The 24,948-nt window shown below is 54.6% G+C and overlaps 1 protein-coding gene across 2 annotated transcripts in view; it reads left to right on the top strand.

The window, feature by feature from the left end:
* Positions 1 to 9,536: 9,536 nt before the first annotated feature.
* Positions 9,537 to 24,948, top strand: part of ERG (ETS transcription factor ERG) — a 99,963-nt gene continuing 84,551 nt past the window's right edge. Inside the window, exon 1 of one of the 2 annotated variants that reach the window (XM_045852746.1) lies at positions 9,537 to 9,662. In XM_045852746.1, the coding sequence (XP_045708702.1) occupies positions 9,645 to 9,662 (18 nt within the window). In that variant the 5' untranslated portion in view covers positions 9,537 to 9,644. Of the gene's footprint in view, positions 9,663 to 9,864; positions 10,141 to 24,948 lie in introns of those variants that run through there. The other variant, XM_045852747.1, reaches the window with a different exon arrangement.

Consider the following 24,948-nt stretch of genomic DNA (forward strand, 5'->3'; position numbering starts at 1 on the left):
CCTTTCTCCCGAGTCCAAGTGCTGTGGCGACTCGGGCGTATTTTTGTTTCTGCAGCGAATACGTGAGGTTTCTGTTTGCTCGGCTCAGGGCCGCTTCCTCCTCTCCTGCCTCTTCCGCGCTCGGCACAGAGCCGTGCACGCGTTTGAGGCCAGCCAGCAAGGATCCGATGGGTGGGTGGCTCATCACACGGGGAGACTGTTTTTTCCTGCTACAGCCACGCTGCAGAAACCCGCCCTTGAGTAAGGAGACCTCTGATGGCATTCCAGTCCCCTTTCACTGCATAACACACCACTGCCGAAAGTCACGAACGACAGTGTTTTTTCCCCTCGTCCCTCGTGGTTCTGGCATTGCCTAGGCTGCCTCGGCGTGTTTCACTCGGGGTCCCTTAGGCAGTTGCAGTCCAGGGGCGGTTGGGGCCCGAGTCACGGGGAGAAGGTTTCTGCGCTCCCCCTCTGGCGGTGGGTGCCGGCGTGCCCTTGCCTCGGACAGACAGCTGGGACACTGGGGCGCCTGCCCGTGTCTTCTGCTCCCTCCAGTACGGCGGGTGGGGTGGAAGCTTGCTGTTTGCAAGAACACCAGGTGGCAGCTGTGTCCCTTGTCCAGGTATACTTGGGAGTCACGTAGCTGAATTTCTGCAGGAGCCACAGGCCCGTCGGCTCTGAGGGGCAAGGACAGGGACCCCACCTTTTGGTGGAAGCAGGGTCCGCGTCACCTCGTGAGAAGGGAACGTGTGACAGGAAGTCAGACCGTGCCACGCTGGCAATTGCATTCGCCACGGGAGCTATGGCAAGCGTCTGGAGGTGCAGGGACTCTGCCATCCTGACGGGGGCGCTGTGGCGAGCGTCCGGAGGTGCAGGGACTCTGCCATCCTGACGGGGGCGCTGTGGCAAGCGTGTGGAAGTGCAGGGACTCTGCCATCCTGACGGGTTCCAGTAAGTGCACGTGAAATCAACCCGCCTGCTGAAACAGTTTAGTTGGAAATCATTTTAGTTGACGTTACGTTGGAACATTGTAAAGGGCTAGGGAGTACACAAATGGGAGCTATTTTATTTTGAAATTCTGAGAAGTTTGCTATAAGTGCATCACGATGCAGACAAAATAAAGGGCATAGACTCTTCATTCATTCATTCATTCATTCATTCATGCACGAGTTCGTTCATTCAGCTTCCTGCCCCCGGCGCGTCTGTGTCCTTCACTTGCTGACACGGGAGTTAGCTCTGCATCCCCGTCCTCAGTCTCCACCTGAGCCAGCCGATTGCCGTGGGTGCCGGGTGTGCTGAGCCTGGCGTGGCCCTTCTCTTCCGCCAACACCCCTGATCGGGAGCTGCCGTGAGCGCGGCAGGCTGGGTAGGACCCACAGCGCCTCGCTCGGCTCGTCGGCTCTGTGCTGGACACGTGGGAAAGGAAAGTCTGTTTCCCTTTAAAAATCGCAGACCCGCAGATGGAAAAGCGACTCAATGACCCCACTGGCGGGCACACTGAAACTCAGCCACTGGCTGCTGCTCTGCTCGCAACCGCCCCCCTCCCCCGCAGGAAAACGCATCAGTCTCCCACAGCAGGGGCTGGAGCCTCCTTGCAAGCTGGTGGGAGCCTCACCCCCTGCAGTCCCACCCCCTGACAGCCAGGAACACAGACAGGACAGCTGTCACCCACCAACCCCACTCTTCCTCAGTATATGAACCAGAGCGCAAGGGGGCACAAAGGAAACACTCCAGATATTTGTAAGTCCAGGTGAGGGTGCATAGAGGAAAGTTGCAAAGTCAGGTACCTTTCTGTGTTTTGCAGATATTTCCACGGCACTGCCGTTTGCTCTGTTTTAACATGTTGACCATGTCAAGTCAGTGTGACTGCAAAATTATTTCCAAGAAAGCCCTCCTATTTAGTCTCAAAGCTCATTGTATTTCATATATATGTAAGTGATGCACCATAAGCATATCCCCAAATACACACTTTTTTAAAGACCAGAAGGCACCACAAAGGCTCTGTCGCACACCGTGTGTTGTGTAGCCTGTGTCCCCCACCCCCAGGCTCACTGCAGGGACCCCCCCAGGCTCACTGCGGGGAAGGACCCACTAATGTCCCGAGTTGAGGTGACAAGGGCTGGCGCGGAAACCCATGTCGTCTACAGAGAACACAGGCACCCTCGAAACGTACCCGTCCGTTTGAGGGAACTTGTCCAGAGGACAGACCGAGCCATCTAGAATCATCGTGGAGTAGAATAATTTCTCAGGCTTTGGAATCGTTCGCAGTGGCGTGCGCACTCGCACAATCTCCACGGTCAAACCTGCCCCGGAACCACGGCGCCCTCGGCCCCCCTGTGCCACCGGCTGAGCTGAAGGTGTCCCCTTACACACGTGCATTCCCTGATGCTCCCTGGTGGCGGGCAGTTGGCATTTTCCACAGTCACCTGCCGCATTACGAATGCCGCACGCTCATGTCAGTGGATCGAAGTGAGACACCTTTGTAGGGTAAGGACGCAATTGCAGAAGTGCAAAGTCAAGCCCTGGCCGCACCCGCAGTCCCTCTCCGGGCCTTTAGAGGGACGTGGAGCACCCTCTAGTGACAGCAGTTCTCACAGCCCAGAGGGGACGTTGCCCCAGGACTGCGGGTTTCTCCCTGGCAGAGGCGTCTGCAGTGTCCTTACGTGGCCAGGGGGTGGTTGTTTCCTCAGGCTCTAGAGGCAGGGTGGTCTTGGTAGCGGGGAGACCAGGGAAAAGTCGTATGTGCCAGGCAGACCTTGGCTTGTCCCCAGGCCTCTTGTCCCTGGCGACCGCGGGTGTCCCAGAGTGTGCGCTGAGACCCGGACTGGGGCCAGAGGAAGCCCATGGATTACTCTGCGTCAGAGCTTCAGCCCCCTTCCGTGCCTCTGCAAGGGGTGGGGCCCGTGTTTGAGAGGCTGAGCAGGAAGGGACTAGGTCGGCCCTGGCTTGGACTGCGTTTCACACTCCAAGAGGGAAAGATTCTCGGCCTCACTGTGCGGAGGGAGAGGGTACAATCGAGAGAGGGTGCAGGCCACAGAAGCCCAGGGCAGGGAGGGGGCAGGGCAGAGAGGGGGCAGGGCAGAGAGGAGTTAGAGCAGAGAGGGGGCAGGGCAGGGAGGGGGCAGGGCAGGGAGGGGGCAGGGCAGAGAGGGGGCAGGGCAGGGAGGGGGCAGGGCAGGGAGGGGGCAGGGCAGAGAGGGGGCAGGGCAGAGAGGGGGCAGGGCAAGGAGGGGGCAGGACAGGGCACTCATTGTGGCAGCCCCCCAGTGGGGACTTCTCCAGGGCTGACCCTGTGAGGCTGCAGACACCTGGGGACACTCATGCAGATGTAAATGCATTCAGGATATGCGTTCCTGGTCCCCCTCTCTGACTTCCTCTGTGACACCAACAAGCCGGCAGGCAGACAAACGGTGCCCGCTGTACCGGGAGGGGCGGGGCTACCTCATATGGCCAGCAGCCCGTGTGAGGCCAGAGGGACTCTTCCTCCGGCTTCTCTGCCGGTGTCTCTCCGCTGCTGACCACGTGGTGCTGTTTATTATCTTCCTTTAAGACGTCGTGTGTATGTTCTTAAAAACTAATTTATAAAATATTTATGGAACAAGTCCAAATAAATATTAGTACCCAGTATCTTTTCAATGAAATCAATACACCTAAAAAAAAAAAAACATTAAAAGTCTGACGAGTGGTCAAAATGTGAGTTAACTTGAACGCCCTGAGATATCTTCTCAGGGTGGCAGGGGTGGGGCTGGGGACCGCACCTGGACACAGCGCTCCAGACCTGAGCCGGGGACGGAGGCGCAGGGCCACCTCCCGGCAGGGCAGCGGCCTGCCCCCACGCGCCCTCCAGTGGCCTGGCGTGGGGGCCGAGCAAGTCTGCTGGTGACCTGTGGCCCTCCGATGATGGCTGCTTCTGCGGGTCCGTGCGCCCAGCTGCACGGCAGAAGCCCTGCCCGCGCATTCCAAGGTTCACGTAGACTATGGGGTGGGCAAAGCAGCTGTTTGCGTGGAAACGCATTCGGCAATTAATTAGTCACGCGGGAATAAACTGTATTTTGCACACTCACAACTGTATAACTCCGCTTTTGCGCACCACGTATATATAAAAACGTGATACTTGAAACAGGAAATGCATAAGTTCCTTTAAACTAATTTATCGTGACAAAGTAATTACTCTGCTCTTGGGTTTTTTTTTTCCTCTCTTAAGTCTTGAGTAACACGTTGACACATTCAGAATCCCTGATACTGGCTCTAATAGGCCTGCGTGTCTGCAGGCATGTGGAATGGGGTAAGAGCAGAGCTGGCAACATCTGAGAGTGAGGGCGAGGCTTGTGAAACTGCGCCCCTCGGAGCCATTGCTCCACGGGGGCCTCTGGAGCCGGACCGACACGTGCTGCACAATGAAGGAAATTGCAGCGGGGTGTTGAGAAGCGGGGGATTTACTGTGTGATAATTTCCTTGGTGTGGATGAGTGCAAACCAGCTGAGACGCCCAAGGATATGAACCCCCTAGAGAAAGTGTTGAAACAATAGTTATTTTAAATTGTAATTGGATTATTTCTTAACGTGGTGCCGGAGGGTATGCCACAGATGCACATATGCAAGCCCATGCACACACACTCGCACACACATACCTGTGCTGGCACACGGATACCTGTGTCCTACCCAGTGGCGGGACCTGTGCTCCTGGAGTCGGCATGGAACAGAGAAGCGTCCAGTGACCAGTGTGACGTGGGGGCTTTGGGGGGCTGGGAGCGTCTTCGCCAGCTGCCTATGTCCTCAGGCAAACCCTCCAGGACAGGGATGGAAAAGTTCCAGGAGCGGTGGAGTTTTCCACTGCGGGGCCCGGGGCCGGTCCAGATGCTTGATCCTTATCTGCAGCCTCAGGCGTGGCCCTGGCAAATATCCTTGGGACGTCGTCCTCCTTGCAGGAATCTCATGAATAATCCACACAGTATACATTTTTAAGACTCATGTGTCATCTTAAGAACAATGTACAGCACTTTTGTCCTATTGTTTTGCCCTTAAAAAGTCTGGGTTTCTTGGGTCGGTCCCAGGCCGTGCGGCGTTACGTGTGTGTGTGTGTGTGTGTGTGTGTGTGTGTGTGTGTGTGGAACGGAGCTGACTAACAGACTTCCTGCACGCTGAGACGCCCAGTGGCTGGACCCAGCCCTGTCACCCCGGCTTCCTAGTGGCCGGCCGGAGCCCCCGGCGTGGAAAAGGGCCCTCGTCCCCATTGACTGGCAGGGTCGGTGGTGGGTGGACGGCCACCACAGGCTGCTTGTGTCTCCTGGGTGCCCTCACAGAATCAGTGAAAGTGAGCCACTCTGTTCTTGTGGCGGACAGTTAGAAAGGAGTGTGCACTTCGATGTGCACACGTACCAACAACTCCAGGGATCGTGTGCGACCTGCGATGCAGATATTTACAGAGGACACAGAATGTTGCACGTTACCTGCATAGCGCTTACATGACAGCGTGATATGTGTTGATTGTAAATGTTTGCAGGGGTGGCCGACCTTCTGGCGTCTCTGGGCCACCCTGGAAGAAGAAGAGTTGTCTCGGGCCACATGTTAAATACATTGTGACATGTAATCACAAAAAAAAAGCCTCATCGTGTTTTCAGTAAATTGACGATTTTGCGTTGGGCTGCGTGCAGAGCCGTGCTGGGTGCTGGGCCGCACCCCTGACATGGATGCACCCAAGGGGATGGGGTGGGAGGGACAGACACGAGAAGCCAGGTCCTTCTCCCGTCAGTGTTGCAGGGCACGGCCTACGACGTTTCTTGGTTTTAAATTATTTCTCACACGTGGGTCTGTGATGTAATTCTCCTCTATACCCAGATTTCTAACTTACGAGGCGTTATACCGGAGCAGTTGTCCAAATCACGCAGTATTCACCCACCGCGTCACTGTGCTGCAATATCCTCGCCCAAGAGAGCAGTCCGTCGTACGCATGCTCTGTGCAGGGACCGGTGGATCGCCCACGAACCTCCTGGCGTGTCCCAGGTGCGCCGACGGCCCTTGTCTCCTGGCCGTGCTCACACCTCGTCTCCAAACTCTGTCACCCTGACCCAGCGTGCCCACCTCTTGACCACCTGCTGTGGGTCGCGTGAGGAGCGGGGCAGAGAGAGCCGGGGTGAGAGTGTGTTGAGCCTTTGGAAAGGGGGAAGACGCGGTTTTAGGACAAAGCAGTGACGGTAAATGTATGGGCTCTTTCTCCTCCACGATTCCCTCCTTTTCATTCGGGGTAAGACAGGCACCGACTTAACGAAGGGCTTTGGTACATCCGTGGTAACGGGTCCGCGGTGGGTAAGTGCCGGGTGGAAACATGCAGTTTGCTCCCACCGGCACCGGGAGGGCCGCCCAGCCAGAGTGGTGTCTGCGTGTCCCGAGGAGGGTGGGCGAGGGCCCGGTCCTGACAGATTACTCAGGGCAGGATGCACCGGGCCTGCCCTGTGACCCGGAGGGTGGCCTCCAGGGACGGGGGTGTCGGGCTGGAAGGGAAGCCGGGTCCTTCCTCGGCAGAGTGGGCCGGCACCGAGGCCGTCTGACAGCAGGGGCCCGGGGTGGGGGCTGGGAGGGTGGCAGGGCGTCTGCACCCCCAGGCTTTCTCCCAGAATAACGCACACGACTGTGTCTGAATGAACAGATACGACTTCTGTCGACGGCCAGTGCAGTTCTGTTTGTTTTCAAGAACTTTGCGGTCAACGTCCGGAGAGCACAGGCTTGGGTGCCCTTAGGCGGCCGGGAACTGTCATCCCCTCTGAGGACGATCATGTCAGCCCGACGCTGTGTCACTAGAAATGAAGGGTTGCTTTTTTTTTTTTTACAATTTGTTATCTCAAAATTAGTTTTTTATCAGATCACTTTTTTAATTTATAGACTTTTTAAAAAAGATTTTATTTGTTTATTTTTAGAGAGGGAAGGGAGGGAGAGAGAGAGAGAGAGAGAAACATCAATGTGCGGTTGCTGGGGGCCGTGGCCTGCAACCCAGGCATGTGCCCTGACTGAGAATCGAACCTGCAATGCTTTGGTTCGCAGCCCGCACTCAATCCGCTGAGCTACGCCAGCCAGGGCTTAAATGTATGGACATTTTTAAAACCAGACATAGTGAAATGTCTTGGTGGACTTCAGGAAATAGATCGAATGCAGCGTCTAGTGTTACGTTTCTTCTTTATTCTTACTAAGGCATAAAACACATACGTGCATGCATGCACACGTGCATTTCACATACATGGGGGGGGACGCGGAGCACGTGACGCAGACCACCGGCGCGGGAGAAACCGGGCAGAGGACGCTAGCCCTTCGCATCGTTGCACCGCTCTGCTGCACGTTTGAAATCATGTCCGAACAGAGCGTCGTCACCTGTCAGCGTTCGCTGACTTGCGTTCAGCAAGGAGCGAGGAGGGAAGGGCAGACCCTCGGAGGAGAAGTAATTCTTCCCGAGAACGCCAGCGATGCCCCTGCAGCTGCGGGACCAGGGCTCGGAACCAGGCAGTGGTTCCAAGAATGGACCCTGCAGAACTTCCTCCGGTGGCAACTCCGTCAGCGTCGGGGTCGTCGGGGGTCGTCCCACTCGAGGAGGACGGCCTTCTGGGAAACCCGTGGTGGGGCCCTGCTGCTTCTTCGGGTACCGCAGTGACCGTTTTAAGTGGATGCTTCTTAGGGGAGCAGGACACAAGGACTCGGGGTAGTGGACAGTGTGTTTTCTCGGTGTTCCTGAATCCCAGTGGAAGCTGCCCGGATGAAACAACTCAGTACTTTGAAATTTTAGGGGAAACAAATTTTTAATCAGCCCGCCGCCCTCTCCTTCATTGTTCAGAGATGAAAAGAGCGGAAACCAACATCCCTGCAAACTGTGGGTGCTGAGAACTTGTCGGGGTCTGATTCTTACGCAGAACGAGATTTCTTTTATGTTCTCTTTATTTTTCTTTGTGTCTTTCTGCCTTTCGGTCTTTCTTCTTTTTGCTTCTCCTTTTCTTTCTTTCCCTCTCTTTCCTTCTCTCTCTTTACCTCTCTCTCTTTCCCTCTCTCTCCCCCTCTCTCTTTTTCCTCCTCTCCATCTTCTTCCTCCCCTTTCCCCTCTCCTCCTTTTTCTTCCTCCCCTCCTCCTTCCATCCGTACTCAAGTGGGGAAATCTCGGGACAATCAAAGTCATACAGACTCTATGGCCCCGAGACACCCGCAGCCTGAAGCCGGGGTGAGATCAACCCGCCGGGCCCGCGGCTCTGGGCCCAGAGCGGCCCCGGTGACTCAGGACTCGGTCCATTGTGCTCTGCGGGTCCCCCGTTGAGACCACACCCCTTCTCTGGTCCAACTTTCATGTCGCCGGATTCAAAGCAAAATGTTGTTTCTTCCAGAGAACAAGTAATTTCCTGACAATGAGTAATTAAAGGCCTGAAACCCTCCGAGGAATGTTCAGGCCTACAAACTGCACTTCCTCTGGGTGGAAAACAGACGTGTGGCCGTGAACTTCCAGTTCAGCTTGGAGGCCCTTGATTAGGCCCCCTCTTCGCCCGGCATGTCCCTGCACCCCGGGGTCCGTCCCGTTGGGTCCGCCGCCCGACGTCTGTCACGGGGGTGGGGGGACCAGCTCGCTGACATTTTAAAGCCTTCCTAGTAATCTTAGTTAGTGCAGATTTTTAATTAATTAACTTATTTATTTTTTATTTTATTTTTTATTATTTTTTTTTTTAGAGAGGGAAGGGAGGGAGATAGAGAGAGAAACATCAATGTGCGGTTGCTGGGGGTCATGGCCTGCAACCCAGGCATGTGCCCTGGCTGGGAATCGAACCTGCGACACTTTTGGTTTGCAGCCGGAGCTCAATCCACTGAGCTACGCCAGCCGGGGCCTAGTTAATGCAGATTTTAAATCAGTGTTTGAGAGCAAGGATTTGAAACCTTTGCTTTCCTTGCTTACACTTTAATTCTCGAGGCTTGGTGTTCGACACGGGTTTATCGGGGAGCAAATAAAATAAATAAAGATGGCGAGTCTGGAGGGAACACAATGAAACCCTTCCAGGACGCCCGCCCGCGGAGACGTTGAATCAATGAAGGGTGTTCAAAACCGGCGAGCCAGCGGCTGTTACTACACATTGTCTCCAACTAAGTTCTCCCTGCGAAGTTCCCTTTCAGGAGAAGAAGGGAGCAGAGGCTGGGCCCCAACCCCGTGCCCCCGGGGGTGTGAGCGTGCGGCAGGTCCAGGGGTGGGGGCTGAGCAGGCCCGGCCCCGGCCCCAGCGGCGGGGCGCCCTTGGGTCCCCAGCCGCAGGCAGCCCCGTGTGAAGCCGGGAGAGCCTCGCCACATCTGCATCCTGCCTCCTCGCGCCGTGTCCCGCCGCGCACACCGGGTCACACCTGCTCCGGCAGGCCCCCGTCCCGGGCGCTGCGTGCTTGTAATTAAAAAAAAAATCTCCTGGCTGCATATCATCAAGAAAAACAACATTGTTTTCAGGGTCTCTTATCTCTCCACTCCCAAATATCCTGTTTCTTCGGGCCGGGCAGCCAGGACCAATAGAAACCTCTTCCTGCCATTGGCTGACTTCATTTCCCAGAGTTAGCACAATCTCATCCGCTCTAAACAACCTCATCAAAACTCCTTTCTGGTCAGAGAGAAGCAATAATTATCATTAACATTTATTAACGATCAATACACTTGATTTGCATTATGGCCAGCACGATCAAGGTAAGGAGAGGGGTTTTTTTTTTTTCCGTTTGACCGAGTCTTGCGCGCGCGGCTCTTTTCTCGGGTTTCCTTTATCAAGGCAGATAAGTCAGGGTTGGGCAACACCCCCACCGCCACAATAGAGGACAACAAGATTTCCTCTGCGCTGCCTGGTAAATTTCCTTTTTCCTACTCCAACCATCCGCAAGGCTTAAAAACTTCAAACTCAGGAAAAAATGGGGGTTTGTAAATTCACCGTGGAGTGCGGTGGACGGCTTTGGCAAAGGCTTTTCGGCGCGAGTCTGCATGCTCGTGTTCTTTAACCGTCCCCGCCGGGCTGGACGGGTCCCTGCCGGACGGCAGCGCCCTCGGAGAGGTCGGAGGGCAGGGTCGAAGACCAGGACGGGCCTGTAACTGTCGCGCGCTCTCTCTCTCTCGGACGCTCTGGATCGACCCTTAGCGTCAGGGATGCCCGCCAGCCCCCAGTGGAGGCGAAGAGGTACCTGGCGAGTGGCTGGGGGTCACGGGACTCACACACGTTGACTTGGGCTTTCGGATCCTTCGTGCTGAGAGGGGAGCGTTCTCCTAACTCAGATGGCGGTAACTCGGTCTGTGGGGCTATGGATTTGTCTTTAATAAAGTGCCTACTTTTCTGTGCGCTGTGCGTAAGCCTTCTTCTCGGTGATGTGTGGCGGTGGGCGCCGGGCAGGAATGGCCTCTCGGTTCTCTGGGCTCGGAGGGGGGGGCGGGGTGGAGTGTGGGGTCTGCTGAGCTTCTCTCGCCAGTGTGTCTCGTGCGTGGTGTGTGCAGGGAGGAACGTGGGCGCAGATCTGCAAAGGGGGAGACCCGAGTGTGGCCTCACTCCTGGAAGTGAAACCGGAGTGACGGTCTGTGCGGACCGGGGGCATGGCGTCCGTGCCGTGCTCGTGTGCCGGTCTGTCGCAGTGTTCTCAAGGCCGCCGTGCCTCGGTGCCCTTGGCAGAAATGGGGGGAAAAAAAAAAAAGTCAGCCGCGAACGCTAAAAGGAGGAGAAAGATATTTTTGGGGGCTGCGTGCCTTTGGGGTGGCGGCAGGGAGGGGAGAAGCCTTGGGCTGTGTTTTCATCGACGGCATTCGCTCCTCTGAAATCTCGGGGAAAAGGGGAGTTTGCCCGGAACTGGGCCGGAGACAGTGTCAGAAGTCCTTCTTGGCTGGGTCTGTGTGTTAGTCTGAAATGTGTGCATTAGAGGATGGGGTTAACACCCACTGTACACACAGTTTCAGAAGCTCTGTTCAGTTTTACTTTTCTAAGGTGTGTTCAATAACACCTTAAAAATTCAGGCCTCAAAGGCTTTCGCCTTCTATAGATTTTCCTTCTCGGGCTTCCAGGATGGGGTCGGCTGAAATGTCAGCTCCCAGAGACAGGGATTGTGAAATTGGGAGTTTGATGTGCTTCATTCCAGTTACATGAGCAGAATTGTTTGATTTTAGAACCCCAAATGCTATCCTTTTTATCCTTATTTTCACCCTTAATTAAGTCCATATTTCACAGCCATTAAATCAGATAGTCTTTGTAAATCTTGCATAGCTCCAGTACAGTCTTATGTTTCAAAAAAAAAAAAAGCAGTTTATTAAAGGACATTAAAATAAAAGCCCATCCTTCAGAACGTGGGGTATGTTTTGCAAAACATACACGCCTTACATTTCTGAAGATCTGAAGGCATTCTTTCTTGAAGCTGGAATGCTTGGCGACTTTCAGAATAAATTTTGGGAAACAGTTTGCACTTGCCTCGGATGCCGTGCTTGCGCTCACGTCTTACCACACTCGGGATCTGTGTGCTATCTCTGTCTCAAGTGAACTTTCGAAATGACACCAAGTGAATTGTTTTGCATCCCCTGTGAAAACAAAGTAGCCCCTCTTTATAGGTAACTTCCCTCAAGACATGTTTCCGGTGGCCTTCCTGGGTAAAGGCATGCGATGATTTTATGGACTTGTTTATAGAAACCACTGCGGACCACGGTTTCAATTATGGGAGTGCAAAGCTCAAATTAGCACGGGGGAAGCGGGGCTGTTCCCTGGAGCTGGGAGAGACGGTCTGTCTTTCCTTCAGGCAATTTCCAGTCTCAGACACACTCCGTTTGTGCTTGCAGCGAAGACACCAATTAGTCCATTAAGTTTCAGATGGGCTGATGTGTGAAGTTGGTATTCCACACCTGAGTGGGGCTTTTTTTTTTGCATGAATATAAGACCCTCTGAGGAACTAGGAAAAGCTCAATGTTTTTATCCTGTTTGTCTGTGTGTGTGTGTGTGTGTGTGTGTGTGTGTGTGATTCCCACCATTATATTCCCGTGGTAGTTTGGAATCGGGAACAAAATGTTACCATTGGAAGAAGTAAAGGAATTTTAGCAGCTTACGTGGGAGTGCCCACGTATCATCTCCAAGGGCCCCTGGGTTTGAAGATCAGATCACAAGTTTTCATAAAACACATAAGCATGGAGGGTGAGGTCCCGTATGCAGCTCACGGGTCAGTGTTGGTGCTGTGCCAAGGCAGGGCACCGAGGGGTGTCCAACACCCCTCCCTCGCTGCCCCAGAAAAAACGGCACCTCCATTTTCCTACGGACCCCGGCAGTCCTGGAACGTGGCTGTGCTTCCGTGAGGATTTTTAACCCAAGCCCCCAAGACTTCCTTGATCCTTTTGTTAAGCAGCAGGGCACTCGGGAAGTCCAGGGGAGCCTGCAGCCCCGTCTCAGAATAATGCTTCTCAGCGCCAAATGCCGCCAGTGCGTCTGTTGCAATGCCTAGAGGGAGGAGAGGAGCTAATTCTAGGAAAACCAGGGCTCCCCCCTGGGCTCCGCGGGTGGTCCAGGGACCCTGGGGGGCGGGGCAGCAGCCCCTCATGCTAGGGTGCAGTGGTCTTGAGTGTTTTTAAAAAAACGGGCGTGTGGGCATTTTCCTTTATCCCAGAGGTCTGAGGTCGGAGGAGGGGGAGAGCAGGCCGGGCACCCCCCGGCCTCCAAGGGCCCCACAGGATATGGAAAGTTACTAACAAACAAGGCAGCTCTTACTGTTTCAGGTAGTTGTTTCAACAAGTAAATTACTTTCTTTGATTTCTCAGGGGCCGGAGGGGTGGAGGGTGGTCGAAAGGTGAAGTGTTCATTGAAAAACACAGAGCCCGTTTCTCTCTCTCTCTCACTCACACACACACACACACACACACACACACACACGCCTTGCACCCAGCAGACGCTCGCTGGGCCTTTGCTGTTTTGTGCGAACACAGAAACTTGCGAAAACACTAAAGGTCGTATGAAGACAATTCACCTCGTCGGATTTTGGTGGACGAGGTGAATGAGTTTAATGTACGGTTTTCGTGAGCCCATCGGCTTACGTGAAGTGAGAATTGTTTCATCCCTCGTCCCTTGGGGGCGGGAGGGGCTTGGGGCCAGCGGAGGGGCATCAAGTGTGAGGTGCTGCTGTTCGGGTCTGCAAACACCGCGTCCCCAGAGGAAGCGCTGGCCTCCTGTCCTGGCCTGAAAGTGGGATTTCGGGCCAGTGTCTGACAACGGCTTGGTGCTTGCAAATCCCGGGTGCCCCCCCACCAACTCCAGCCTCCCCAGCTCTCTGCGTCTGTGTGTGCCTTGGTCCTGAGCCCCCCCGACTCAGGGACCCTGGAGCAGCTCTGGGAACGGCCCAAGGTGTGGGTGTTCTTTCCCACTGCATGTCCCTTAAATACGTACACGAAACTGCCAGGCTCTCAGAGAATGTTCTGAATGTCTGAGCCTTTCCTTAGTGATATTTTCTTTAAAGTTATTGTTTGTTTGTTTTTTGTGTTTTTTTTTTTTTTGCAAAACAGACCTTTCTTTAAAACCCCCGCAAACACACTCATGCATCCGTCTCTTGAGAAAGCACACATCAAAATAAGATACATGAGGGCGGCAAGCATTCCTGATGTCTTCAGGCAGGCGTCGCTGCTGGGTTCAGAGCTTCAGGATGAGCGCCTCTGGGTGGGTGGGTGTGCAGACCCACAGCGGCAGGCTTCCCCGGGCACCCCCCCCCCCGGGGCCTGGGCAGATGGGCTGATTGGGCGTTGGGGGCACTCACTGGGAGGCACGCGCCCCGGGGCCATGGGAAGCTGGGACGAGAGAGCTCCTCTGGGTGTGAGATCTCAGAGAAGGGCCGCAGTGCCAGTGCCCAGGCCCTTCCGGGGCTGGTGGCACCCTCTGCTGGGGCAGGACCTTTGCTCTAGGGTTAGGGGACACCTTGGATGCTCTAGGGGACCCACCCCCTCCTTTCATTAGGACAGGATGGAAGACTTTTTTTTTCTTCAGCCCCTGAGATTTCTTATCTTATGTGGCCACAGACATACTTGCATTTGAATTCCTAGGAGTCACATGACCCTGGGTGGGTGGGGGGGCTAAGCCATCTGGCCTCCGCTGCCTCGCCTGTGAAATGGGATCACAGTGGCTCTCCTGTCCTGTGCCAGGGGAGGTTGGGAGAGCCTCTGGCAGGCGCTCAGGCCCCAGCAGCTGTCCCCAGAAACGGCCCCGGCCCCTGGCCCGGCTCTGCATCCTCTGTGCTTTCCATGGCCCGGCCCGAATGGTGAGGTCCAGGGCCACCTGGGTTTTCTCCTAACTGCTTCGGAAGAGGCAGAGGAACAGGCCCCCGCGTGCACGTCAGGACTGCGGGCTCCCCCGCACCTGGCGAAGCAGGCCTGCGAGGCCGTGGCCAGGACAGGTCCGGAGCGGGCGGCCTGCAGTGACCTTGCACGGGGTGAGAAGTCAGGCCCCTGACCCGTGGGCAGGCGGTGGACTCTGCGGTCCGAGGCTGGGGCCCGGGAAGACCCCCACTCTTCTCCTGTGTCTCCTCATCAGTCCTGAAAAATACATGTTGTTGTATGGTACAGACGATACTAATAACACATTCTCGCTGTAGAGAAAATGAAAAAAAAAAAGACAAAATCCATACAAATTGCTTCTAATCCCAGCCAGCCAGAGAAAATTACGGACGTTTGGCGCGTCTGCCCCTGCGTGTTTCCATCCGTCTATCTCCCCGGCTGCCTTGCGTTTCTCGGCCAGCGTTGTTTGACACACATTTCCACGTGTCACTCAAAGTGCTTGATAAGCGGAATTTTTGTGCGTCATTATACCCCACCTAAGATAATATTATAATGTATGTAACCAAATCCTGTGGTAGGAAATAATATTGCTTTCAGTTCGTTTTTTAAGAAATACTTTATTTATCTATTTTTAGAGATGAGGAAGGGAGGGGGAAAGAGAGAGAGAGAGAGAGAGAGAGAGAGAGAGACATGCACGTGAGAGAGAAACACTGATCGGCTGCTTCTTGTGTGTGCCCCGACCGGGGACCGAACCGGAAACCCAGCCGTGGGTCCTGGCCGGGAATCGAACCCGGCAGCCTGTCACTGTGCAGGACGGCATCCCACCCACTGAGCCACGCCGGCCAGGGTCCCTTCAGCTTCTCGCTAACTACGTTGCCATGCACCCTCTGTCTAATTTTTAAAGTTCTCTTTATCCCTACTGGTGCTGCGGAAAGTAATGATTGGACCAAAGGGTAGGTGTATGACACAGTCTGTGCCAAATTTAAATATTGGCCAGTTAGAGGAAAACTGGCCCATTCACTCTCTAGAAGGGTGGTTATACCTGTGTTTCCACTTCTTTTAGCTGTTGATGAGGCTTGTTTCTCTGCACCCCTCGCGGCTCTGAATATTTCACTCTTGGAATTTTTGCCGTTCTGACGGGAAAAGATGGGGATCTCATTCCAATCACAGCATTTCATTACGTCTTTGGTCTGTGAGCCTGTTTCAGCTAGGTGGCCACTGTGACCCCTGGGTCTTTTCCTTGTCCCCACTTTCGTCCCTTGTCCCGTCAGACTGACTCCCCGCCCACTCCCCCCGTTGAACTTGGCCGAGGCGAGTTTTACAATGTTCAGGGTCGCTCCTCCTTCCGCCCCCGCTCTCCCACGCGCGGTCTCCCCTCCCGTCTGCGCACCCTCCCGGCTCCGCCAGGTCTGTGAGCCCTCTCCCGGGCTCCGTGTCCGCCCACGTGAGCCGTGGAAGCTGCCGTCAGGGGCAGCTGGTCCGTGTCTGTGGTGTCCCCTGCAGCGGCCAGCAGACCACGGGGCTTCAATACAAATCTGTTGAAAAATTAAATGTTAATGAGGATCCCTTGGAGTCCTAAAGGGAAGCATGAAGAGACTCTCCCCAAAGAAGGAGCCTTGTCCCGAAGCTCTGAACACAGAGTGACGCAATTGTGCTTGGGGATGTGAAGCAGAAGTCCTGTTTCTTTAGAGATATTCGTCCTAGTTGAGTGAAAATGAGTTACATGGCATTACGTTGATGTTGAAAAGGGCACAGAAAAATGTTTTCAAGAGGCAGCGGCTGTTGTAGCCTGAATTCCTAATCCCAGGTGTCAGCACCCTCCGCACTGCTGGTCGCCCGTCAGGCAGGCTCTGCTGGGTGCTCACGTCGCCTCGGGCGTCCCTCTCACACCCGGGGGTGCTGCTGCCGTTCGTACCAATGAAGACGGAGGTTCAGGGGGCCGAGACTGTGGCCAGAGTCACACAGATCTCTTGGTTTCCCCTCCGTGTATCATCCCGCGATCTTTCTCCCTGCTCTTTGCCCTAGTGCCAGATGTCAAATTCCTGTGCAGAAAAAAATGAACTCACTGATGTAGTGATACATTGCATTGAATAACGAAACACACGATAACCAGTTTACGTGTGCCACTGCTTTTGTGTAAAAAAACCCCTCGGGCCACAACGATCATACTCTAGGTGGCTAACCAAGAAAAACGTGCCAAAGGGGTGGCCGTGGAGGGCACCTGGGATAGTGCCAACAATCGACTGTCAAGAAATAAGAGAATGGGGAAACACGGAAGGAGAAAGAAAGAAAGAAAACGTGCCGGAAAGTTCAAGAGCCAAAGCCGCAGCACCAGAGGCGGTGTTTGCCCGGGGACCAGAATTCTTTCCATATTTGGCCGTTTGCAAGGGGCAGCGGCTCTGGATTCCAGGTCAGCCGCTGAGTTAAGTTTCCTCATTCCCAGCGTCAACTTCCTTGCTCTCGAGTTGGCCGCGCGCGTGGAAGCGCGGTTCAGGGTTTTCCACCGGGTCTTCCCGAGCCTTTGAGGGGCGCCCGTGGAAGTCAGCCCGGGAAGAACGGTCACCTGCTGTCGTGGGCAGATAAGTGCTGAGGCATGGAGGTGGGGGAAAAAGAAAAAGCCGGGGCCGAGGAAAATTATTTATTTTTAAAGCCACATCACAGTCCAATCATAACATTAACCTCAGGGCTGCCACTTCAAAAGCGTGTGTCCAGGACGGCGCATGTCAGGCTCTGGAACACAGGGTAAAGAACCTTGAGGACACAGGCAAAGGACCTGTGCTCCTGAACTGAACGCAGGCGGACACCTTTCACGCGTCCCACCGTGATGATTTAGCTTCTCTGCGCCCGTCCCCCTCCCTGCCTCCACTTGCATCCCCCGCAAGGCCATGAATTCAAATCATCAGCCGGTAGCGCGTTCATCACCCTCTCCCTGTGGGTCCCCTGGGGTCTCGCCGAGTTTTATTTTTTTTTTTCAAGTTAACCCCGTGTGCATGTGAGGCTCACCTTTGAGGAAGAGGAAACTGTTGAAACCGCACTGCAGAATTTGTCAACACAATTAGTTTGTGTCTCAATTTGAGGTAGATTTCCCAAGACGTTGCTCCAAGTGAAAAAAGAGCAAGAAAAAAACTATGTGGTTTTATATTGCGAAGTCCTCTCGGGATCTGCTGTCCGTGTGTGCTACCTGAGGTGCGGAGGGTGTCAGGAACGCGCAGGGTACACCGAGCACGCGCGGCGGAGTTTATCTGGGGCCCAGGGAGGCCCCGGGTGCCCTCTCTCTTCAGGGCGTCCTTAAAATAGCCTCTGCGGGGAAGGGCTTGGGCTTATCTTGCCCACAAGGAAAGGGAGGCGTGGGTGCAGGGGCGGGGGGGGGGGGTGGCGTGCAGGGAGGAGAGAGGCCTCTGGCCCGGGAGCTGGGGGCCGGAGCTTCAGCTCGATGCGGTGGGACCTGAGCAGGTGAATTCGCCTGGCCGGGCCTCACTCAGTTGCTTCTCGGGGACAGGGAAGCAGTCCACCAGGGACAGGCCCGTGAGCTCACAGCATCCGGGTCTGTCCGTCTGTAACCGCAGTTTCTGCTTCGTGGGGCGAGTGTGGACATGAGTCGAGTTGGCGCCCACGGGAGGTCCTGAACCCACGTTAGCTGACCTTGTTCTTCGTTCAAGTCAAATACACGTTCCTTCCAGGACAAGAATCAGGAAATCTAAAAAAACTTTACTTTTCTTTCTCTCTATTCCTATAATAGTTTGTGGATTGAAAATTTTTTTTTCCCGGACACCCAACTTCCCTGTAGCACGTTCTTTTCCCCTTATTACAAAACAGAAGCTCTCACAGAACGGCAAGTGCTCGCCATTCCGAGCCCCTCCTGCACATTGGGAGTGACTTAAACCTGCGCCAGGGAACGCCGGGGCTCCCCCGCATCTCCCTCTGCTTCTCTCTGCACCCCCCACTCTCACGCTCCCTCCCTCCTCTCCTGCTTTGCAATGGGTAACAAGCCAACGGGGGAGTTTTCAATGCCAAGGCCAGCGATGATGATGATGAGGAGGAGGGCCTTCTTCAACATCTCGCATGCTCAGGGGTCCCTCTTGGACTCCTGAGGTCCCTGCTTCGGTCCACGGCAAACTGCCTGTCACAGATACTGGGTCACTTGTCTCGCCCCAGGACATCCGGGGCAGTTAGGTGGCGAGCCTTCAATCTGAGCAAAGAAACAGAGACCGACCAGGAGGCTGCACCTGCGTGAGGTGAGCCCCACGTCCTCCCCAGCCGCAGCCACGCCCCCGCCTCTGTGTTCTATCTCTGCACGTCATCTTGCGAGAAGCCCTAGAATTAGAAGCATATCTCTGTTCACATGTAAAATAGGAATATTGTCTGAGATCAACTCCCAGCCACACTGTAAACCCGTTGACTTCTGAATTATCCTTCCCCCGATGTGAGTTAACGGGGATGAGCTCACTGATTTTATCTATGAAGCCACAGACCGGGGACTCGGCGCGCCCGTGTTAAGCACAGAAGGGAAATACCATTTACTGTGCTAGAGTAACATCCCGGCGAAGAAAGCCGCCCGTGGTTTCTTGGGCACTGGAGAGAGGACCCTCCGTCCCTCCCCGAGAGCTGGCCGCAGCGACTCCCTCGCCGTGGAAAGCACATCAGGTTGCAGACAGCTCTGATAAGGAGCCCGTTCCGAACTGAGTGCACGTGCGTGTTTTTTAAGCCCTGTTCTCCGGAGATGGAAAACATCTTTTTTTAGATCACATGTTTACTGCTTTGGTAAACAGCAAAATGCTGCTGTAGCAATTACCTTGAGGATAAAGGGTTTGTAGACAGATACTTCCTGCGCTCACTTCCTACACAGATAGCCAGCCCAACCAGAGACGCGGGGGCGCGGGGAGGGCCCCCCGATGGAAACTTCCTCTGCCCGCCCAGGCCCGGTTCCTCGTCAGCCCCTCTCCGGGGGGAGCAGCCTGTTGCTGGAGACGTCCAGGCAGAATTCTCCGTCTTGAAGCAGGTAGTAACAAGGTGAGGTTTCTAATGAGTGCAGCTAGACTAGATGTACCTGTGAGTAAGACAGGGTGCCCCACAGGTCCCTGGGTCTCCGTTGTACCCCAGAGAAGGATACGTGAGTCTGCTTTCGTATTCGTTGGCACATAAGCCACTTAGAGACTCAGGTGAAGGGTTGGTGGTTTTTTTTTTTTCACGTTTATTTAGTGTAACGGTCATTTTCGATTTCACTCTCTTTAGTCGAGCAGGGGTCACCAGATCGGGGCACCCAAATCTCGGTGCACAGATTGTTCCCTGTGCTGATTTTGCACTAGCTGGTAACTTCCAGCGGATGCATTGTTTAGGTCCTTTGAACCAAAGCACAGAAAACCACAACACACACAAACACCGAACAATAGGGAATCATCAATTATCCATCCACAGGATGTGTCCTTACTGACTGGCCTCTTTGTAGGGGGAAAAAAAAATACGTCAAGTCAACAAACAGCAACACTGAACAATAAACCAAATAAAATAAATAGCACCTGAAAGCCACACAACCGACTGATTGGCAAAACGCCGAAGGCTGCTGTTTGCCTTCTCCGGGCCAGGAAACGCGGGGCTCCGCCCGGATCGCCCGAGGTCCCTGAAACCCTCAGAAGACGGAGCGGCCGTTAATGGCTGGCTCCGGTCTTGCTGAAACGCCTCCTTCGATGGCGGGCGAGCGCCTGTGAGCTTCACGTCGCGACGGACAGGAGGACTGTCCGGTAGGATTCGTCATCCGGCAGGTGGTCCGCAGGTGTGCTGACCGGCAGGTGGGGAGGCTTGGAGACTGCGCTGGACCCCGAGCAGCCGCCGGGCGTGGTGCGGTGCAGTCCTGTCGCGCCGGAAGGAGCCGGTTCCCAAAGGCGCCTGCCGATGCCCTCTACCTACTCGAGGCGCGTGTTTCGGTTGAGCTGACATGAACGCACCCAAAGCAATATTCCCTTCGGGGGACGCCTCCGGTGATATGTCCTCGCTCACCGTAAGACCTCAGGGTCCTCCTGCGTGAGCGAAGACGGCTGCCCCCCTCTGCCTTGGCCCCCCTGTGCCTCGGGGGTGCAGCTTCCTTAGCTGTCAGGGCGGCTCTGGGCAGTGTCCCTCGAGTCCCCCTGTGAGCTTCCAGGTGCCCCCTCGCCCCTGCCGCTGTGCAGGGCGGCTGCTGGGGCCTCCTGAGCCGGAGCCCCTGGGATCACCGCCGTGCCAATGCACAACCGTCCGGCTGAGACTCACCCTTGATGCCAGAGAGAGTGGCCGGCCCGTGCGCCTTCTCCCCGGAAATCGCCACCGTCCGCCTGGGGATTGGGGTCATTTCGTTTGTTTTGTTTCCCTGAGTCCGAAGTGGATACGGATCCAGTGCGTCCACTGAAAAGCATGTTGGCCAAACAACTACAATCAGACTGAGTTCTCTTCCCCCATTTCAGAAACAGCTTTTGTAGGAGATTAGAAAATAAAAGCTTGGTAATGGAAATTAAAGGAATTGGTATTCCACCGTCAGGAGTGTTTTGAGACTGTATTCCTTAGGATTGGGGGCGGGCTCTGTTTCCCCAGGCACACAGACCTGTGTTTCAGAGTGACAGAAGACGAGAGACCAGACTCATTTTGGATAGTCCTCTTCCACTCGCTCGCCTTTCTCCAGGGGCCTGAGAACAGAGGAGTCGGGGCTGTGACCCCTTTGGCGGTGAAGGCCCTCGTGTCCTCCAGCGGACCCCCCAGGTTCCTGCCACGGAGCAGAGCCGGCCGGCCCGGGGCAGGTCCGCGTTCTGCTGCCCTGGCAGGGCGACGCCCCTCGTCCGGGGCCCGGTTTCCTCGTCTGTAGGACAGACCCCGTGATGATCATGACTCCACTTGCCGGGGCGGTGCCGGGATAGAAGAGGTGGGTGCGTGGGTGGCCTTTGAACCACTTTGTGCTTTAGAGAGCAATGGGTGCTCCCTGTTCTGGGCTTGGTTCCCGATCCCAGTCTCACCCCTGCTGTTTACCGCACCCTCTTACTTGCCTTTCCTGAAGTGACCCACTGGTGACCATGTTCGCTTCCCATGTCTGTCTTTTAGAAGGACTCCTTGGTACGCTTTGGGCCTTTGTAGCTCCTTCTAGAGAGGTGGGAGCACTCCCATCTACGTGATTGGTCTCTGTCTCACGCCATCCATGCCTTCCAGGATGGCAGATCGGGGGTCCGTTTACGGGTCCAAGCAGCGTGTCAGCCGGACTCCCAGCAGCTGAGCTCAGCTGCATGTTCCTGAGCTCAAGGAACCAAGAGTCGGGAGGCTCCGAGGCAAGGCCGGGATGCTGGGCTGCGAGGTGCCCCTGTCTCCGCTTTAGCGTGTTCCGCGTCCGGTGCCAGCGAGCAGCGCACTCTGTACAAATGGGGAACAGGCAGGTGCCGAACTACCACCGCGTGGGTTCCTGCCCGTCACTTAGAATCCGTGGAACCTCAGAGAATACCGGGAACTCCCGAAACACTGGGCGCTGAAGTTCCGTTCTCTGCGCCTTAAGTTACACGCTGCTGTTATGTATGTAGTCTCGTGTGTTATCGTGCCCCGTAAGAATGTCTAGTCTGTACGTGTCCCAGAAGGGAGTGACTGTCTGTTTGCCTGGATGATAAATGCATGAGCGAGGGCATTAGTTAGTGCGGTGGTTCCTGACAACCTGCCCTAGAGAATTAGCTCATTTAATCCAGTGAGCAGTGACTGACGTCTTATAATAAAAGCATTGTGTCCATACCCCCCCCCCCCTCACTCCGAGAATTGGGAGAGAAGTTGTGCTTCTTGACCAGGAGAGGAGCATTACTGTGTTGGGGACCAGCGCAAGACGTGGCGAGTGTGGGACCTCAGAGCCTGCCTGTGTTTGGGAAGGTCGGGGGGTGATGGGGCCGCCGCCCAGAATCGAACCGGGTTTCGAACGGGCGTGAGCATGCGACGGAGGAGCTCACGCTGCCTGTGCCGAGCCGTGGCATCAAGCTGGAGATGCTTCCCACTCGATGCCTGGGAGCCAGGATGCGGTTCTCGGAGCCTGTGTTTTGTCATGTGACAGCTGTCGGGAGGAGCCAAACAACCCCGCAGGCTTTGTGCCTCTCCCGACCGGCCACACCTCGCAGCACTCACACATCCGGGGCCTGCTGTGGGTCAGCCGAACGTGCGACCGCTCCACAGCCCTCCAGGTGTACTCATGGGCTCCGATGGGCACTGCTTGTCCTCCTTCTTCTGTTACTGTGGAGTTACAGTGGGGCTGTAACTCCATCTCCTCAACACCGTCCTCCAGCGTGGCACCCATGGGGGCTTCCATGGTCGTGGGTGAACCCGGCAGCTCCTGCACCGCTGTCATGATTATTCCAGTGACATCTGCAGTGGCTACGACGTGCTAGACCATCTTCATAGATAGCTCAGTTCTCCGTATTTCACTGCAAGGTAACCTGCTCTGTAATAACCATCCACTTTAATAGCTGTTAACGGTCCATTTGGCCAAGCCAGATAAAGTGGAATTCCCTCCTGAAACTTTAGGGCTAGCCAACATATTATTTAACTCAATGGGCCTTGCTGGTCAAAGTATTTTATGTGTATATATATATAAGCCAAAGAAAAGGTGATCTTTCATAAAACTGTAAAACCTCTTATCACGGTGAGATTTTTTTTAATGAACCGATTTTCAGTCTAATATTTCGGAATCTGCCCCACCGCTGCTTCTCCAGCGCCCAGCACAGCACTCAGCATATTACGTGCTTCTCCATAAACACTCGCCAGACGAATGAACGAACACCTGAATAAATGACCAAACGTGTAGCGAGATCTCTCCCTGAGTGAGGCGTGTCTCAGGCGGGATAGGTGACTAAAAGAAATCTGGGTTGGTCCCTCTCCCAGCAAAACTGTAATCTAGGTGGTAAGGAGTTGAAGAAAAGGAAGCAACTTTGATTTGAGAGTCAAAATGTTCTGAAAGAAACCTGATTGGTCGGTCATCTAGGGTTCCAGTGTTTCCCAACCCGATTATACTTTGGATCACCACGCTCTTACTGTTTTTAGGATAAATAAAAGGAACTAAGAGAACTAGGATTTTGTTGGGGAGTATACATGAAGCAATCTAAATTTGACTAATTCTTTTTGAAGTTTATTTATTTATTTGTAGAGAGAGGGGAAAGGAGGGAGACAGAGAGGGAGAGAAACATCAATGTGTGGTTGCCTCTCACATGGCTCCATGTTGGGAACCTGGCCTGCAACCCAGCCATGTGCCCTGACTGGGAATCGAACCAGTGACCCTTTGGTTCATAGGCCCGCGTTCAATCCACTGAGCTGTACCAGCCAGGGCTAAATTTGACTAATTTGCCCACAAATGTTGGTTGGAAAAACATACTAATGAAATTATATTTTAATTTCCATTTTCAGAAACTTCTAGTGTTATTTTGAGAGATTTAAAGATACTTGTCAAGCCACATCCCCCCATGACTTTCACGCAAACTTGAACTAGACATTTTCCACCCAGTGGTACCAGAGCCAGACTTCCCTAAGCAGAGAAATCAGGGCCCGGTCCGATGGGAGTTTACCTGGAAAGGTTTTACAAAACTAGCGTTATTCTGAAAAATGAAGGCTATCTGGTGGCTGTCACCAGGAAGTTACCTAATTCTTGGCATGGTCTGAAGCCCTTTCAAAAGCTGTACTGATTCCATAAATCAAACAGTGGGCCGCAGAATGCCCTAAAACGGCAAGATTTTTGTTAAGAACTCCACCCACAGCAGTATATCACTTTCCTAGGGTCGCCATAACAGATGGCCACGACCGGGCGGCTGCAAACCACAGAAGTCCATTCTCTGGCCGTTCCAGAGGTCGGCAGCCCAAACCCAGATCCAGGCGTCGTTGGCGGGCTGGCCCCGCCTAGAGCTCCGAGGGGGTCTGCCGCAAGCCGTCTCCCGGCTTCTGGCGGCCCCCACAGCCCTGGCGCCCCTGGGAGTGTGGGTATGCTGCTCCAGCCCACCTTCACGCCTCCCCCTTCTCCGAGTCTTTGTCCTTCCGGGTCTCTCGTAAGGGGGCTCTCCTTGGATTTAGGGACCACCCTCATCTAGTGTGATCTGTTCTCCATCCTTACCTGAATTACATCTGCAAAGACCTTATTTTCTTTCTTTTTTTTTTAAGACTTTATTTATTTATTTTTAGAGAGGGAAGGGAGGGAGATCAGGAGAGAGAGAGAGAAACATCAGTGTGTGGTTGCTGGGGGCTGTGGCCTGCAACCCAGGCATGTGCCCTGACTGGGAGTCGAACCTGCAACGCTTTGGTTCACAGCCCGCGCTCAATCCACTGAGCTACGCCAGCCAGGGCTAAAGACCCTATTTTCAAATAAAGGCACACTCTGAGGATCCAGGTGGGCGTGGTGGAGGGGGCACTGCGTAACCCGCTCCGGGCGGGTGTCAGGGGCAGTCTCTCCCCTGGACACTGCTGTCCCGTTAGAAGAGCCAGACACCCCACTCACTGGCAGGGGCCCCCAGCTGCCTCCCGACTTGTGCCTGAATCGCCTCGGGGCAGCTGCCGCTTTGGAATGCGAAAGTGCAGCGCGTTTCACTGAAAAGAACACGCGACTTCACAGCACGGGTGTCCCCCCTCTTCGTCGCTGCGTCCAGCACGGCCATCAAGCTGAAAATCACTGCCCGACATCGTGTTGACTCTGCAACTGCTTCAGTTTCACAAGCCACCGAGTTCGAAGCTGCGGTTTCCCTTATCT

Source organism: Phyllostomus hastatus, unplaced genomic scaffold, assembly GCF_019186645.2.
Source record: "Phyllostomus hastatus isolate PE091 unplaced genomic scaffold, TTU_PhHast_1.1 phas_contig_948, whole genome shotgun sequence".
Classification (NCBI taxonomy): Eukaryota; Metazoa; Chordata; class Mammalia; order Chiroptera; family Phyllostomidae; genus Phyllostomus; species Phyllostomus hastatus.